Genomic DNA, 17,180 nt, shown 5'->3' on the forward strand with positions numbered 1-17,180 from the left:
CCTTGCTTACACACACTAATAACAGTTTTCTAGCGTTGTTTACTTGGTAGTAGAATTATGATCATATTTCCTGCTTTAGTTGCTTTGCAATCGTTTAGACGCAGTCATTTTTATTGAGATTTTCTTTGAAAGCTCGCAAGATGGCTGAATATGTTATGCTTTTATATACCTCACCTGGTATTTATGTTGTATGCTGTGTTTCCTGGATTTCGCAAAAACAGTTAATTTGTCATGGTATGGGAAAGGCAAAACGCTTGAACGAGCTGCAGAATATCCAAATCCAAGTTTTGGTGGATACTGGTCTCAGTAATTGTGATTTTGCCCTGAAAATCAATAGATCTGAAAATGCTGTTTGGAATTATCTAAACAATCCGTAGCAGTATGGGATTAAGAAGCGAACAAAAGGGAATTGAACGAAACTAAAAGTTCAGGAAAAAGGACAAATTCGAGAGGAAACTACCAACAACCACATGAGTGGTCGCCAGATTATTGTCGAACTCGATCTTGCAGTGCACAAAAGTATCGTTGGTGGCGTTCTGAATGTGTGTCTAAACATGAAATGGACAAAACAAAAACCTAGAGTTACGCCAAAGCACAAATTAAACCAAATATGTCTTAGGACTGACAGCCTTCGATCTCGTGGTGGTGGTGTCCTCATCGCCTGTTCGTCCAATTACGTATCCTCATTGGTGCTGCACTCGTTCAACTCACTCGAACTCCTGTGGGTGCGTTTAAAGCTTGGGCGATCCTCGCTTTACGTTGGGGTTGTTTATATCCCCCCCACCATCAGATCCTCAGAAGCCGTTTGGGATGATCTGAATAGCTGCATCGAGCATATCCAAGCAACGATGGTAGATCGCGATATGCTGCTGCTGTTCGGTGATTTTAACTGCCCATCACTAGGCTGGCGCATTGCCCCATCCTCACCGACCTCCTACGTACCGCACCGCGTCACTTCCGGCAACTTCCGGCTTGCCGACGATATGGCTCAGAACGATCTGCTGCAGTTATCGGGCATCTCAAACCTGGAAGGCCGGCAGTTGGACCTGATCTTTGCTAACGCAAACGCAGCCGCTGTTTACTCACCCGTTACCCCCGCACCGCTCCCGCTTGTCCCTGAGGACCGCTACCACCCGGCCCTCGATGTTACATTGCTGATTCCGCCCGCTACCATAGCGAGACGTGCGTCCACTCGCCGTCGTGAGCCACGATCGCTTTGCTTCCAAAAGCTGGACAAAGCGAAGATTAACCGTTTACTCCTCAACACCGACTGGTCTTTCCTGGATGATGCTGCAACGTTCGATGATGCTGTCTCCACCTTTAACTCTGTATTAACATCGCTGTTTCCTCTATGTTGCCCGCCTCTAGTCCTTTGTGGTCAGATAGACATCTTCGTGTGTTGAAGGCCGACATGAAGCGTGCTCAACGCGTTTATCACGCTTATCATACCCCGTTCCGTCGTGAAGTGTTTAAATACGCCGCCTCTGCTTACCGGTCATACAACCGCATCCGTTACGGGTTGCACCTTTGTCGGTTGCAGGCTCGCTTCACGTCTAACGCCTGGTCGTTCTGGCGCCATGTAAACTCCCGTCGGGGTAACTCCCAAATCCCCCCTTCCTTATCCTCTGGCTCATCTACTGCCTCCACCCCTTCCAGCATTTGTGAGCTGTTCGCAACACACTTCTCGCAGGGTGTTCGTCGATCCCGCATGCTCTACGGCGTCCCTCTCATTGGGACTTGCTCGGATACCTTACTCCGACATGTCCCTAAATCACATTACAATTTCTGAGGAGTCCGTGCTGACTGCCCTAACTAAGTTGAAGACATCTTTTGCTCCTGGTCCTGATGGCATCCCTTCGTATGTGTTAAAGAGCTGCAAGACTGCTTTCGTCCCGATTTTGGTTCGCCTTTTCTCGCGATCTTTGCGAGAAGGGGTGTTTCCGGTGATGTGGATGGCAGCTTGGTTAGTTCCGACCCATAAGAAAGGATGTCGATCAACTCCTTCCAACTATCGAGGTATCTCCCTCCTATCTTCCGTTTCCAAAGTCCTCGAGTCTGTTGTTCATTCCTTCCTGCTCCCTTGCATCCATTCCTTTTTATCCTCTCACCAGCATGGTTTTATGCCCCGCCGTTCTACCACCGCAAATCTTATGTCGCTCATGGTTCGGTTGTACCCGGCCATCTCCTCTGGACGCCAGGTAGATGTGGTCTATACAGATTTTAAGTCTGCATTTGACTGCCTACCTCATAACCTTTAGTTGGCAAAACTCGAGCGACACGGTGTGGGCGATCCATTGCTTTCGTGGTTCAAATCCTTCCTCACATATCGCTCCTATAGGGTTAGAGTGGCGAATCATCTCTCTCTTCCCTTTGCGGGTCCTTCTGGGGTCCCTCAGAGGAGCGTCCTAAGTCCTCTCCTGCTTTCCATCTTCATCAATGACTGCGGGTGTCCTTCCTGGTGGGTGGGTGTCCTTCCTGGTGAGGGGCACTTACTATACGCCGATGATGTTAAGATTTTCCTCCCTATTTCCTCCCTCCAAGACTGCCATTCCCTCCAAAGATCCCTTGACGATTTCTCAGCTTGGTGCATCGTGAACGGCCTGGTGCTCTGCCCGTCCAAGTGTAACGTTGTGTTGTTTGGCCGCATCCGAGATCCGATCCGTTTTGATTACGCTCTTTGTGGCACTCCACTTCCGAGAGTATCTGTGGTGAAGGATCTCGGGGTGTGGCTGGATGACCGACTCACTTTCACTGACCACATTAACTCCGTTGTGGACAGAGCGAGCAGGGCACTTGGCCTAATAACGCGCATGTCAGTGGAAATACGGGACCCCTCTTGTCTGAGGGCGCTGTACTGCTGCTTCCTGTGTTGTGTGGACCCCTGCGGGACTTACAGCAATGAACAGGCTGGAAGGTGTGCAGCGTAAGTTTACGCGCCTTGCTGTGCGACGTTTCGTAAACGACCCCACAGCTCCAATTCCCCCCTACCCTTCGCGCTGTCATTTGCTTGGGCTCCAAACCATTCAGCAACGACACGGGGCCTCCCAGTCCTTGTTTATTGCAAACCTCCTTCTCCATAACATTGATGCCCCTCTCCTCCTATCGTCCTTACCCTTCTACATCCCTTCGCGTCACCTTCGCGATAGACCTCCTTTCCTACTTCCCACTCGCCGGACTACGTGTGGCCAGAACGACCCATTGCTTCGCTCGCTGTCGGCCTTCAATGCAGTGAGTGACCTGTTTGATTTCAACATCTCCATCTCCCAATTCCGTTCCCGTATCCTCTCCCATGTCCCTCAATCCTCCTAAGCTAGTGTTAAGCCATGTTTTGTAAAGCCCTAGCGGCAAACAATTGTTTAAATAAAAATGTAAATGTAAAAAATGGCGTCAGGTTATATTTTCTGATGAGAAGTTGAGTCTCGACGGCCCAGACCTATTCATCACCGTGAATGAGTTGAAGGCATGCATCAAGGATTGCTGGGAACAAATTGGCTAAGAAACTATCAAAAAGCTGGTTCATAGATGCTCAACAGAATCTTTGAAGTTATCAAAAACAAAGGAGGAGCTACCAAGTACTAAATCCACTATAATTTGGAAATGCTTGGATTTTTACTGAAGAGAACTTGGTGCGGTCAAACGAATGCAACCCTTTGTTCTTATATTTTTCTTATTTTAACAATTTAAGACCAACTATTTTTGAAGAAATCGGCATACATAAAATGATTGAAAAATGAAACGATTCAACGAATGTTGTTTTACATAAAACTTTAAAAATCCATCATATTCACCTAAGCAATCTAAACAAGTTGAAAAAAGTTCCTAAACTATCCGAAATTTACTGTTCCTTATGGACCCCAAATCACTAACCGAGCTAACATAACCTTGTTTAAAACTGCTTTTTGTAATATTTTTTCTCGATAATTTCATTTTTTTTCTTTTTCTTTTGACGCATTAACATCCATTCTTTTGTTGATAGAGTATATTTAATGTAAAGTGCAAATAATTACCATTGATTTTTTTATTTTTTTATGGTCGCGCAATTAATTCCGTTTCGTTTCGAAATCGTTTTCCAACGATAATAAAAATAATTTGCATGGGTAACAATACAAGCCGTTGCTCTGGTTGTACTGTAGTACAACTGTACTTGTATTGCTCTTACTTGTTTAAATATTCATGCAATGATGTAAATTCATGGTGTATTATGTGAAGGGGCCTCATTTACTCTTTTAACGAATTTGTTAATATTGATGATGTCAAGCTAAATAATAAATTATTCTTAAAACATGCAATAATTTGCATAAACCCAATAAGATGTACGCTCAAGTACGAATAATGTGTAATACATAAATAAAGCGAAGTTCTTATTACAATATTATTTCACTTATTCAAACCAATGTTTGAAACAATCAATTGAAAATTGGAGCTATGAAAAATTCTTTTTAAGACTGCAGCAGCAACAGTGCATGTATTTTTTACTATCTATCTTGAAAATGGTGATTTTTCTACTACAACGTTTTACTACATACACTACTATTTCTTATGCTAGTGCGATCACGTAATGTTCACAAATAATGGTAAGCAAACTGCCGCTCAATAATGTGATATTGATTGAAACTACCAGTACCTTCGGTAATGGGAAATATGTTTAATTTATTTACGATCTGTTAAATAATTTGCAAATGATTAGGCATCTGCATAGCATACAATACCGATCGTGGACACGTGTGGACAGTCAACCAATCGGCCCTAGCCGCAAAACATGTTTACTCCTACCTTATTTAATTCTTTTTTTCTTTTGCTAGGAAATAACAGATACAATCTATCTGTTGCATAAACCAAACGAGTTCTTATTTGTCACTCAGTTTAGTATTCGCGTTGTGCATTTATTACACTAGCGAACGAAAAGAGAAGAAATTAACAAAAGGCACAATTTACAGAGGCAGCAAAGAAAAACATCTAACGAGGAGTTGTGTGATTAATTAGGAAAAATAGCAATGAAGTAGGTCCAACGTCAAGTGGGATTAAGAATCGTAGACATCATTCAGAGTGAATCCTTCAGTGACAAATCTTGCTAATTATATCTTCAATATCGCACCGGTGACCAGCAACCCGTTGTCTCATCCCGCCGGAAGTAATGCGGATTATTATTGCGGAAGACGGTGACGGCCGGAAACTGGTTGTCTTGAATGTATCTAAGAGTGGCACGAACCTGTGGTGAGAAATGAAAAACAGGGATAAGTATAAAAATTGAAACGTCCAGTATTTCAGCCTGATTCGAAGCAATCTTTTTGTCACCTGCATGGCAAAGTGTGGTGGTTCCACATCCGGACTGGTCGAAAGATGTTTCAAAATAAACTCATCACTTTGCGCCAGCCAAAGATCAACTCCCCGCAATGGGTCGTAATTGAATGGCCCAATCCGAAGCATCCCGACTGCAGAGTCATAAATATCGAGCACCTGCAAAAGTACGGTGGATTATTAATCATCGATAAATTTGATAGGATCTCATAACACATGGTGTGGCTTTTCCTCCTACCTGATGACTGCCGGTAAAGTGCCGCGCCATCCGAAGAGGAAGGTCAGGACCTTTGTCGGGAAATGTGGCTGGAAAAATTTCGCCCGTTTTGATGTTCACGCCGACGCCGTAGATAATTGGCCAGTTGATTTCCTCGCGTACAATTGTGTTCAGCTCTCCAACACACGACTGAGTAAGGTCTATCTCTAGCGGATGCTTGTGGAAAGATTCTATAATGGAAAATGAAAATAATTAAAAATTGCTTTCAAATATCAGGGAATGGTTTTAATGAAAGAAAAAACAACGTTTCTGTTAACGATAGGGAAAATCATAATTTTAACACACCCCGGTAAACTTTAGACGCAACCTAGGAAAGTCAATATTTGTAATAACTTTTATACTTGTATGTTGACTGTTGATTGCCTTTATTTTGAATTCTGTGTTTGCATTCTTCGAACGATAATGGTTTTACGGAGAAAGCATAAAAATTTAACGGCCTATAATTTTCTGATAAACAGACATTAGAAAAAATGGTCGTATCAACATGTACAAAACGACGTATATTTGCTCATATGATTTCATTAATGAAAGCAATTGATTTACAGATCCAGATAGTTTGCATGCTCGCTACTTTGTTAATCTGGAAACGTATTTTGAAGCAGTATTGTATTAAATTTCCTCTCAAATGATTGGAAACATGAATAATGATTGGCAAGACGATAGAAAAGAGTTTGGTTTGAAATACACTGATTTATTGAAACGTTATTGTGCTAAATAGGGTCAACATACTCCAAAACGTTAGATACACTGGTGTAATTAATTTATTATTACTTCTTTATGTAGCTTGACATCCCTTAGTGGAACAAGGCCTCTCTCCGAAGAAGGTTTCTGTGACCGAAAAACGGTATATTATAGATCGGTGGTCAACCGTTCGTAATACCGGACTCCAGATTCGAGATTCGATCCCACACCTGATTTTAATTTATTTATAGAAGGCATTAAACCGGTGCCTTCATTAGATTCGAACGATTTTAAATGTTTTGGCATGAATGATTTGGTTCATGATATCGAACAAATAACTAATGTATACATTACTTAAAAACATTTAACAACATGTACTTACATGAAGAAGTACAAGTACATTTCTTATAACGAAACACCCTAAAATGTTGTCAATCGATATTTTTGCGTGTATTTTCATTTTTTGTGCTTCACGCAAACTAAGCATACAGCCAAGTCTAAGCCAAAGGGATATTGGTTTCGACGATGCATTATGCCCTGATGTTGATGGTTTGAAAACGATATGCATCATTGCGAAACGTTATGCATGAATGCGATATGCATCGTTTTGGCCTCACGCACAAAGGTGCATATTGTCTTAAGCGTAACAATCAAATCATCTAACTTATTTGGTACGACGAATTGTCTGCAGTATAAACAAACATCTGCATGGCATGCGCGACGATGATATCTGGCAACGAATATTAATCGAAATATCTACAATATTGATTATCAGTGAAATTCCAGGATGTTCAAACACATTTACGAAGTACACAGCACTGAGCACAAGCACGCCGTTCAGGCTGCTGCGTTGTTTCGCTAACTAGATTATCGACATTGTTGGCAAAAAAGATAGTGTAAATGATCTGAATATGCTCACATGTGCCTTTTCGTCGTAAACTCACACTCTCACGCCAATACTGTTTTCCTTACTCATGGTTTTAAACAACGGATACTTAACTAACAAACCCATTTAAAAAAAGGTCAAAATACATATTAAGAGCACGGGACGATAGTAGGCTAAAAAATAAATAAAAACATATTTTCATGATTTACTTACTACTAAAGCTGGCTGTAGACGTCACATATTAATCTGTGCAGATCTTTGACGTCTACAGATTTCCTTTGTTCTCTCGTACCCATCGTCTGTCAAACATCCCTCCAGATATCCCGAATATCTCGAGGGATGTTGGAAATAGCTAAGGAAAGGCTGTAGACGTCAAACATCTGTGCAGATTAATATGTAACGTCTACGGCTTGCTTAAGTCTTGTTTGGAAAGGAATCAAACCTCGATGACAGAGATTCGAGACAACAAATGCTGTGTAGTGCCATCGACTTTTTTCCATCTTATGTGGCGTTATCTCGGAACGCAAACAGTTAAGATGTAAGTAATTGATGTTCTTCTTATTCTTGGCGTAACGACATTGTTTGGTCATGTCTGGCCCGTTAAGAGCTTACGAGACTTTTTTACCCTATGTGTACGTGGATAGTCAGCCCTCTCGTACAGGGGAGGGTCCGGTCTCGGTTGGGATTCGAACCCACGCCGTCGAGATGGTAAGCCTCTGTCGCTCATGGGCCGATTTTTCTAACCGGCGCTACCGCTCGGCTGTCGCGGACCCCCATAGTAATTGATGTTGTAATCTACAATTTCCTATCGTTGAAAAAAATCGTTCATAATGCCTTTCCAAAACAAAACAAAACTCATACCACCCATATTCACCAATTTCCGAGTGCCGTTTGCACTAGAACCAGTTTGTACGATTCTCTGATTGCCAGCGACAACCCTCAACATGTAGCACTGGCCTGTAGTAAAGTTGCTTGATTGGTGTCAATTTTTTGATTTAATTATTTTCTAATTGACCTTTTCTCAACCCTCGTCTACGGTTGCTGCTGACCGCATCTCCTTTCGGTTGCTCTTTTTCCGAGCGGCCACGGTGGTTGGCAGTTAATTGAATTAAGTGGCCATTAGAATAAAAAGCCTACCAGCAGTCTGTATTTGAATGAGAAGATGCCGCTGCCTGCTATTGCTGTACTTGAAAACCAAAGTGGCAGACGCATGATAACCAATGTCCGTACTTGTTTTTCATTCACTTTTCTTGGGCAGTACATCGGAGGAGTGCATTATTTTTCATTCAATTAAAACCGAAGCGGAGAAAGGGCGGATGAAAACGCCGACTAATGCCCGTGGAGTGGGACTCTAGGAGTGGATAAAGAGGATCGTTCGATGAGAGGATGATTAACACTTCTCAAGAACATCTCCCTCCTGTTCGAGTGATACAAAAATGACGCGCACGATGGTTATGAATGAGCAGCCGGGTGCTTAACTGTTGCGTGGCACAGACCAGCATACTGAGAACGGTCCCCCCGGCTGGCTGCCTGGCTCGGCGTTCCGGTGGTCAATTATAATTTACGGGACGCTACAATCACCATAATTAAATTTCTTACCACACCCGGGGTGGACAGGGTCATGCATGTGACGATGTAAGGCTCGCGGTGGTCGCGGATCTCGCTCTGGGTGGCGATGGCAGCATTCGCAGCCCGCCGGAATGATGAATGATAATCAAGAAATTGTACACCCCCGGCATTGGCCATTTCTCGGTGCTGCGTGAAGGATTCGCTTGTGTAATAAATATCTTGTCGGAACACCTCGTACACCATTTCTATGTATGTACGATCGGTGATTATTGGGTGCTTACGTGTTGAATTTTAAATGACCGCAAAGCACACATTAATTGTGGTATTATTGATTTATTAGACAAATGGACACCTTGGGCGAAAAAAAATACAATAGAATTTAATCGGTACATTATTTTTCATAATAAAAAATAATACTTAATCTTCTGTCGATTTCAAAATTTTTTTTCATAAAGACGTACTTTCAATAGATAAATTCCGCCCAAACAAATAAGACTTGCAATGAATTCATAATCTGTCTTACATTCTAGATAAGGCCAATGAAACATCTCTTCAAAATAGTTATAATCGATTGAATATCACATCGACGGACTTTAATCTGTTGGTATGTTAATTAAGTAAACTCCATTTGTTTAGCAAAGAAATATTTTTTTATGTTTTATAGATATTACTGTTTCAAATCCTACACCGAATGAAATCAGTTGCATTTCAATAAATTTAAGTTCCGAGTAATTATCTGCCACACCCTGTACACCATATGTTTTATTTGAAAATCGTATGAGCATCAAAAGCGTATAAACGAAAGTAAAAATAAAACACTACACTAACACAATTTTGGAAACTGTTAAAATTGATAAAAAATAACGGAGACAGCAAGAGCACCATCGGCTCACTTTCAGCAGTAATTACTTAGCCGAAAAGGATGAGCTCAGGAGTGAGAAGTAAAGTGGTGTGGTTTGCACACTTATTCACCTTTTCTAATCCATGTTCACAGGAGCACCTAAAAACCACCTATATACACATACAGGATCCACTTCATTCCCTATGACATGGTTAAAAATAAAGGTGATACTAATGGTGTTATCTAATCTCCCCCTATCATCAATTTGCGAAGGATCGTTTTCCCACAGGAGGCGTTGGAGGAGGATGGCCAGTTTTTCGATAAAATTCGTATCGGTGAAGCAGTTTGGTCCTTTCTCAGATTGCGGCCGCACCGGATCTTTGCATCATCATTAAATTTTGACCATCTTTTATGGATGATTATGGATTTTTCATACGAGTGCAATGTGAACGATTCGGGTCGTATGATCATTTTTCTTATATCGATATTTAATTAAATGATAAAAATACTCACACAAAACACAATACAGCTATTCTAACACCACTGTTGTTCTATGCATTTGCTAGGAGTATGAAAAGCAGCAACGCTTCACGATTGCTATCCATTAAGCACATCAATATCAATGAGCTAGGGTTAAATCTTACGGGAAAAAACTTATTATTCTTTTCAGGAACGACAAGACTCTCAAAGTACATCTAGTGCCGTTTGTTTCATTTAAGTTAACATCTATCAGAAACAGAGCATTGAACAAAACCTAATAAAACATTTAAGAAGTTTCCATTTTTGTAATTCAACTCAATTATATCATTGGATAAATGTTATTGAGTTATATGTTGAGTGTTATATTCATTGTTATATATATATATATTGAGTTGAGTCTTATATTCAAGTTGAATAAAAATAATCGGTTGAGGATCACGTATTACCAAAACTATTAAAGAAACGAGTCAAACTTAGGGACATAAATATTAAACGTTAATATCATCGAACGATGCCGATGCTCTCGTTCCATCCGTACTTCTACTATTGGATCACTTGATGAAGAATGGTCAGCACGTTTATGGAACTGGCGGCCCCTTTTTGTAGGACGATCGTGCCCTACGGAAAGGTTTTGGACGGTATTAAATTTCACCCAGCACCCATCGCTCTTCTACTCTTCCTTCCCTTTGCCCACTCTTGTCCGATGGTAGACGAGTGTTTAAATAGGTTTCGATTCCTCAATTGTGCCACGGGGGATCGCTAATGTACGAATAATGAATCACCGTGCTAGTGATTCACCATTTCCCCTCTCGCTAGGAGCCGTCGTTCGTAAAAGGTGCCGTTTCTTTTTATGGTTACTTTAAGCTCATCCTGCGAAAGTCAAGCACAGGCCACCTCTGACCGACAAACGATAAGTTTCGCGAGGCGGCACGTCGCGATCGCGGTTTTCGTGATGAAAGATTTCGCAACGTATTGAATTAGAGAAATTCCACACCCTTCACAATACTGTACTGCCATCTCAAATGCTCACACGAACGGCGAAGGAAGATGATTATGTGCGATACCGAATGCCATTTGCTTTGACCGGGGTGCTTGGGCGGGTTAATGGCATAAGCGGAACCGCCATTCGATTCAATCGTTGCAGCTGCTATAAAACACTAAAGAGACTCTCGGGGTTCCTATAGCTGTCGGCGCACGAAACACTTACGCATTATATTACTGAACAGGTCTTCCGCGTAGCCCTGCGGGTCGTTGAAGCCACCGATCAGCTGTAGCTCGATGCGCCCTTCGGGGTAGCCAAAGGCGAGCTCCTGTACGCGTGCCACCATCGCGGACACTGCCTCATCTGTACCGCTTCCATCCAGATGGGCCAACGCTATTGCTCCGGATCCTGAAAAAATGAAAACGAGAAACAAATCATTCTGAGTTTTAATCGAATACAACAAAACAAATTGCAGTTTGTAAGGGACTTCCCAAGTGGGAAGTAGTTCCCAAAACTATGATTCTTCTTCTTGGCGTAAGGACCTCTTGGTTATGCCTGCCCGTTAAGGGCTTGCGAGACTTGTTTCCCTGTTGTACGTGGATGGTCAGTTCTCTCGTAGAGGGGAGGGCCCGCTCATGGGCCGATTTTTCTAACAGGTGCTACCGCTCGGCTATCGCGGACCCGAAACTATGATTACGCATCCCTTTACGAAGAAGAGTACTTTTGAATGAACACTGTAACACACAACCCCCGCAGGACTCAATTGGAAGGAACTTAGATTGGTGGAAGATTCCAAGATAATTTTATAACAATCTAGTAGAAGTTACAGTAAATGAACCAAAAGAAAACCATACTAATTAGTAAATCAATCAAAACAGGAAGAAATTGATCATGCTCCGAAATTTTAATGAAATCAGTGTAGGATTTTCTTTTTAAAAAATTAATACACAAGAATCTTTACGAATATTTAAAGGACACATTGCAAAAAAAACAGCAATTTGTCTTTAATTTTACGTTTATATTTTTGTTCTGGGATATGTAACAAGCCTTTTTGTCGAAATTGGTGACAGTGTTGATTGTTCATCATTCCACTTATGTATGTATAGTAGAACATAGAAATTCAAACAAATCCTGCTATTATACATTCATTGCTCAAGCTCAATAAGGAGAATTTTTGAATAATTTCTTTGTATTTTCAGAGGAATGTAAAAACTTATACTATAAATCTTTGTAAATATAGAGGACGGTAATCGCTAGTGTAATCGTGAATTACGTTGGTCTATCAATTTTATTATTAAACAATATTCGTCTCACCTGAGTGCCGCACCACCACGATAATACATGTGGTTGCATCGTCCGAGCCGATAATGTTGACATTCCTGTCGTGGGGTGCAACGGCGGCCATCTCTCGCTGACACACGTACAGTAATCCTTGTGCGCCAACCTACTCGCGAGGAGAAAAGAAGGACACACGGGTGGGTAAATAAAACGACTCCTATAATAAGATGTACATTCGGATTGGGCCTAAACCATGAACTAACCGTTTTCGTCGGTATCGAGAGCAGCTGTGTGGCCGTTTCACGGTAGACGGGATGCTCCAAGAACAGCGCGTGGGTATTGATCGGACGCTCGTCCTGTATGACGCCGTTCAGCACCAGCACCATGGTGGTGAAAAATGGGTCCTTCTTTCCCGACTGGTGACTGTTTAACTGATTGGCTGTTGTGGTTTTCTCCACGCTTCCGGAAAGGGATACTCCCGGGAGGGATCTGAAATCAAGAAAAGGAAACGAAAAACGCGAATGAATACAAGAGAAAGCTTTTTCAAGATACCGATCTTTGACGAATTACGTTGACGCTTTTCATTCGACGCTGTATGCCAACTATCGGCCCGAGCTAGGGGCGAAGTGGAGATGGAGGAGGAGGAGAAGGGAGAGGAGGTCCTCTGTATGTAAACGTTGAAAATCATAGTCTCCAGGTGGTTTGATTTGATGTTTTGATTAATCATTCATGCTGCTTTGGGATGTGGTGCGTACTCAAACACCACGGTGTGAACGATGTAGATTAAGAAGATGGCGATCATGTAGCTGATGATGATGATGATGATGCAAACGAGTCACCTGCGAGGTCGTCGCATCAATCTGGCCGCATCCCGGCATGGTTAGGTGAAGCCACAGCCACACACATGCACGCATCGAGTTTTGTCCCTCCCGATCGGGTTTTGACATTTATGCCACAAAACCAGCGAAACCAAGCTGGAAAGTCTGCTGGTGTACCACTGTGGAGGTGTTCTCCGGGAAGAAAAAAGAAGGAGAATGGTTGAATCGATGGGTTCGCCTTGAAAGTAAGCAGCGCACCGGGCGCACCCTTGCTCGGTTCGAGCTGTCATATTGCGTTTTGATGGTTGATTAAATTATAGAGATTACACGGTGGACTGCGATTCAGTGAATTTTACCGCCGCCTCTAGTCAATCTTGGAGCCCGGCTTGAGAGAGGCCTCCTCTATATCCCGGTACGGTACCGATGATGGCCGCTGTTGCGGTATGCTATATAATAGCGCAACGTGTGCCCACCTTCGTCTTGGGCCACCGGACCTTTTTTCGTCAAACCCGGCGATGATTAATGATGGAAAAAACCAACTCCATGCAGGAACCCAAGCATCAGCAGACGCACTCTCAAACATTGGCTCGTTTTGGAAGATCCTAGGAGTTCCCTCGATCGGTGCCTGTCATCTCTTCGTTGTAGTGTGATCGGTCTTTTTCTCTCTATCTCTTTCCTCCTTCTGTCATGTTTAAATTTTCTACGCGGAGTTCGATTTCCCCATGATTTGATACCTCACGTGGACGGTATTATCTTAAGATGAGAACAGTGAACGTACATATATCTTATGAATGAGAGGCTGAAGATGGCTAAATGGTGAATGCCACGGCAAACCATAATTCACTGAGCGCGACTATCCCCGCCAAAGATTCAGCAGCACTCTGGCGTACCGACTTAAAAACAGGATAAACACTGTAACAGCTAGACATCGGAAGCCTTTTGATCGTTTGAGCGGAATTCAAGCCATGAAAAGTGCAGAAAAGAGGTGCAGCAGCAACTTAAGGGTTTTGCAATATATTTTTTTCTAATGATAGTTGGCCGAACGAGGGAAGGCAAGGACTTGAAAACTTCACCATAAGACGGATAGATACAAATCATTACGGTGTCGTCTGTTGTCATGCGGAGAGGAAACGATTAGATGAGTGCATTGTTGGTTTGTCGACGCAATCAACCGTGCTTCTATTGGTTGTGCTGATGATGGATTGCAATCGCCTTTGTACACTCGGAAGTGCGAGATAGCAGCAACATTGTAGTTAAGGCAAACTAAACAAAATAAAATTCTTCATGTCGTTAAAGAATAGGAATTTTATTCAATCAACAACGAAAAATAAGATATATCAGCAAGTGCTGACATTCAAACAGGGTTTTAGGTAATATTCTTATTTACCTACTATGTAGTTTAAAAAATCTATTTCTCACTTAAGGGATAAGTAACTCCCGCATCTTAAGGTGTAGAAGAAGATGCCCGTCTAACACAATTTGAATTTGCAGTTAAACTAAGCGCTTAACGCACCAATATTCTAGGCTTTGAACAAGTGTCCTTATGGAATATTTTTAAGGAATAAACAAGAACAAATAAAGAGCACTGTATCTATACCTTTTCAGGAAGTTGTTAGTGTCCACTTTTATGTTATGAATTTTCTCTTCCCATGTCCTTGCAACTAAAAATTGTTATTGCAAAAAACGAAAGTAGTTTGATAAAGTACGTGAATATGGCATAAATAAATGAGTTTCCAATCTAAGCTAACTTATACAACAGCTAAAACGTAATTAGTTTTAATGTTTTAATAATGGCTATCCTACAAAACCAGGATCCGGTCATAGGAAGAACTGAAAAACAATTTCGAACGAATCGCCCGTTTGTCGCTTCGGCTTGGCTACCAATTAAGTCCATATTTGATAAACTGATGCCATTTATTCCATCATTGGTTTCATGAACCGAAGATTGTGCGATTTAGCCACAAATGGCAGTGGCTAAATTAAAAATGTTTTCGCAACATAGCAAACGGCGTAACAAAAAAGAAACCGGAGGCCACCAGAGTTCGCCGGTAATTATTTAATTAAAATTCTGGCTTGTGTGGAGCTGCTGTGGAACAATATCTAAGAGTTCATCAAGTAACAAATGAAAAAATAAGAAAAATGTGTTCCCGATGATGGTTGTCATCCATCGTGCGATAACTTTAAATTTTTTAATTTGATATTGTAGAGATAATTGTGGATTGGTAAAACCAACATGTCATTGATACGCGAACTTTAATTTTCCATGAGTCGACTAGGATACGTATCAATCAGGATTTAACGGGAATAAAATGACTTTCAATAAATAAGTTGCAATAACAAATTAACTAATTGTGCTACTAATTGTGCTGTTCAAGAATCCAACTCTCATTTTCTACAAATCTTCAATAAGACAAAACTCCCTAGTGCATTGATATTTGTAACCATTGAATCTTCGAGTTATTCGGTTTGGTGCTGCTCGTATGTCGTCAACTTGAAAATTGAAATTGGGGTTCAAATTTATGTGAGTAGGTGTGTCAAAAATTCAATTTTATGTTAAACATGTAACGCAAACGACAGCCTGATGATGATTCCTCCGGACGCTCAAAAGCGACAGTTTTCGTCAGTGCAACGATGCATCAGCATTTTCAATTAGCCCCGATATGTCCGGTGCGCCCGGTGGGCTAATCATGTCATGTCGTCATAAAGTATCAATGCTAGAGAATGCTAATTATAGAGTGAGGGTCTGAGTAAGCCATTATCTAAATCTTCGTTGCAATCGTTATCCCCCGCCGCTCGCACCAAGCGTCCCTGGCCGCATCGCCCACCATCCGCTTTGTGGGAGATGCAGTTGCATTAATCCACTGTCATCTTGGCTCCATCGTTTGCCGTTTGTCTTGCCTTTCGCGTCCCGGAGCATTATTGTGTAAATTTACCCACTGACCCTAACCTGTCAAGCCATTGTTAGTACACCGATGTGGCGCAAGAGCAGCCTCGGTGTGGTGGAGGTGACGGTGGCCCGTAATGAAATGCACTCAAATCAAATATCTCACCGTTGTTGTCTATTTTATGCAAGACGTCGCGCTGAGCCGAGGTTTATCCGCTGGGCGGAGATGCCAAGAGGTGCGCTGTTATCATTAATTCCAGCCGATTTTCCCTTCCTTGAAACGACACCCCAAGCCTCTGTCCCTGCACTTTCCTTTCCTCCACTGCTTCATGCACCTTTGCGAATCGGAAAGGGATCCGTCTATCCCTAATTGCTATATCGACATCGACTCGGAGTGATGGGCGGAGGATCATAACGAATCGGTTGCGTTTGGGAGGAGCAGTTCTTTTGGTGTACGGCAGCGGGTAACCCCGTGTGCGACATCAACTTGACGACGAAGGTAGAATAAACAGACGTTCATTGCAGATTGGGTGATGGGAGGAAGTCGGACGGTCGTGCGCGGCCAAGACGGTGATGTCGATGAGGTGTGCAAATTATATGTTGTTGAGACGTCAACAACCGAAACACGCTGGGAGCGGGGGATTGAATGGGACAATTGACAAATACGATGGAGAACAGTTTGATATGTGTAGACGAGGTTTCGTCAAAAATTGTAGGCGATAATTTATGATGAGTGCAAGTTAAGATTATAAATGAGAAGGATTTTTATTTACTGAATAAATCAGCATGCGCGTTTATTTGATTAGATGCTGGTAATTTGAAATCTCGTTATATTCGAGCAAATTTTAAATTTATAATGCAGTTCATTTTTAACGGCACACCATTTGGTATATTTGTTTTGCTAAAAGGCTAAATTTATAAAATAAAGGCTAAATTTTATTAAAGATAATAATTTGTCGTATGAAATCGATTGAAATTTGTCGTTTGGGCTAAACTAACTATATGTGGCTTTTTGATAAAACAGATCAATATTATTTGTCTGAACATATTATTTTCAAAGTAGCTCAAACATAGCTTAAAGACAAAACATCTAATAGAGTGGAAAAAGATTTGCCTTTTTGTAAAACTCGAACATAGTTCGAAGACAAAACATACACTAGAAAGAAAATGACGAACCGAGAGTGAT

At 41.8% G+C, this 17,180-nt stretch overlaps 1 protein-coding gene across 2 annotated transcripts in view; it reads right to left on the reverse strand.

Annotated features, from left to right (window-relative positions):
• Positions 1-4,630: 4,630 nt before the first annotated feature.
• The window catches only part of LOC131261487 (protein N-terminal asparagine amidohydrolase), a 92,770-nt gene continuing 80,220 nt past the window's right edge, over positions 4,631-17,180 (reverse strand). For both annotated transcript variants that reach the window (XM_058263533.1, XM_058263532.1), the window contains 6 exons: positions 12,556-12,781; positions 12,329-12,458; positions 11,240-11,422; positions 5,537-5,745; positions 5,296-5,457; positions 4,631-5,209 (listed from right to left, as the gene is read on the reverse strand). In XM_058263533.1, coding sequence (XP_058119516.1) covers positions 5,084-5,209; positions 5,296-5,457; positions 5,537-5,745; positions 11,240-11,422; positions 12,329-12,458; positions 12,556-12,678 — 933 coding nt within the window. In that variant the 5' untranslated portion in view covers positions 12,679-12,781 and the 3' untranslated portion in view covers positions 4,631-5,083. The remainder of the gene's footprint in view (positions 5,210-5,295; positions 5,458-5,536; positions 5,746-11,239; positions 11,423-12,328; positions 12,459-12,555; positions 12,782-17,180) is intronic.

The sequence above is a fragment of the Anopheles coustani genome, chromosome 3 (genome assembly GCF_943734705.1).
Source record: "Anopheles coustani chromosome 3, idAnoCousDA_361_x.2, whole genome shotgun sequence".
NCBI lineage: Eukaryota > Metazoa > Arthropoda > Insecta > Diptera > Culicidae > Anopheles > Anopheles coustani.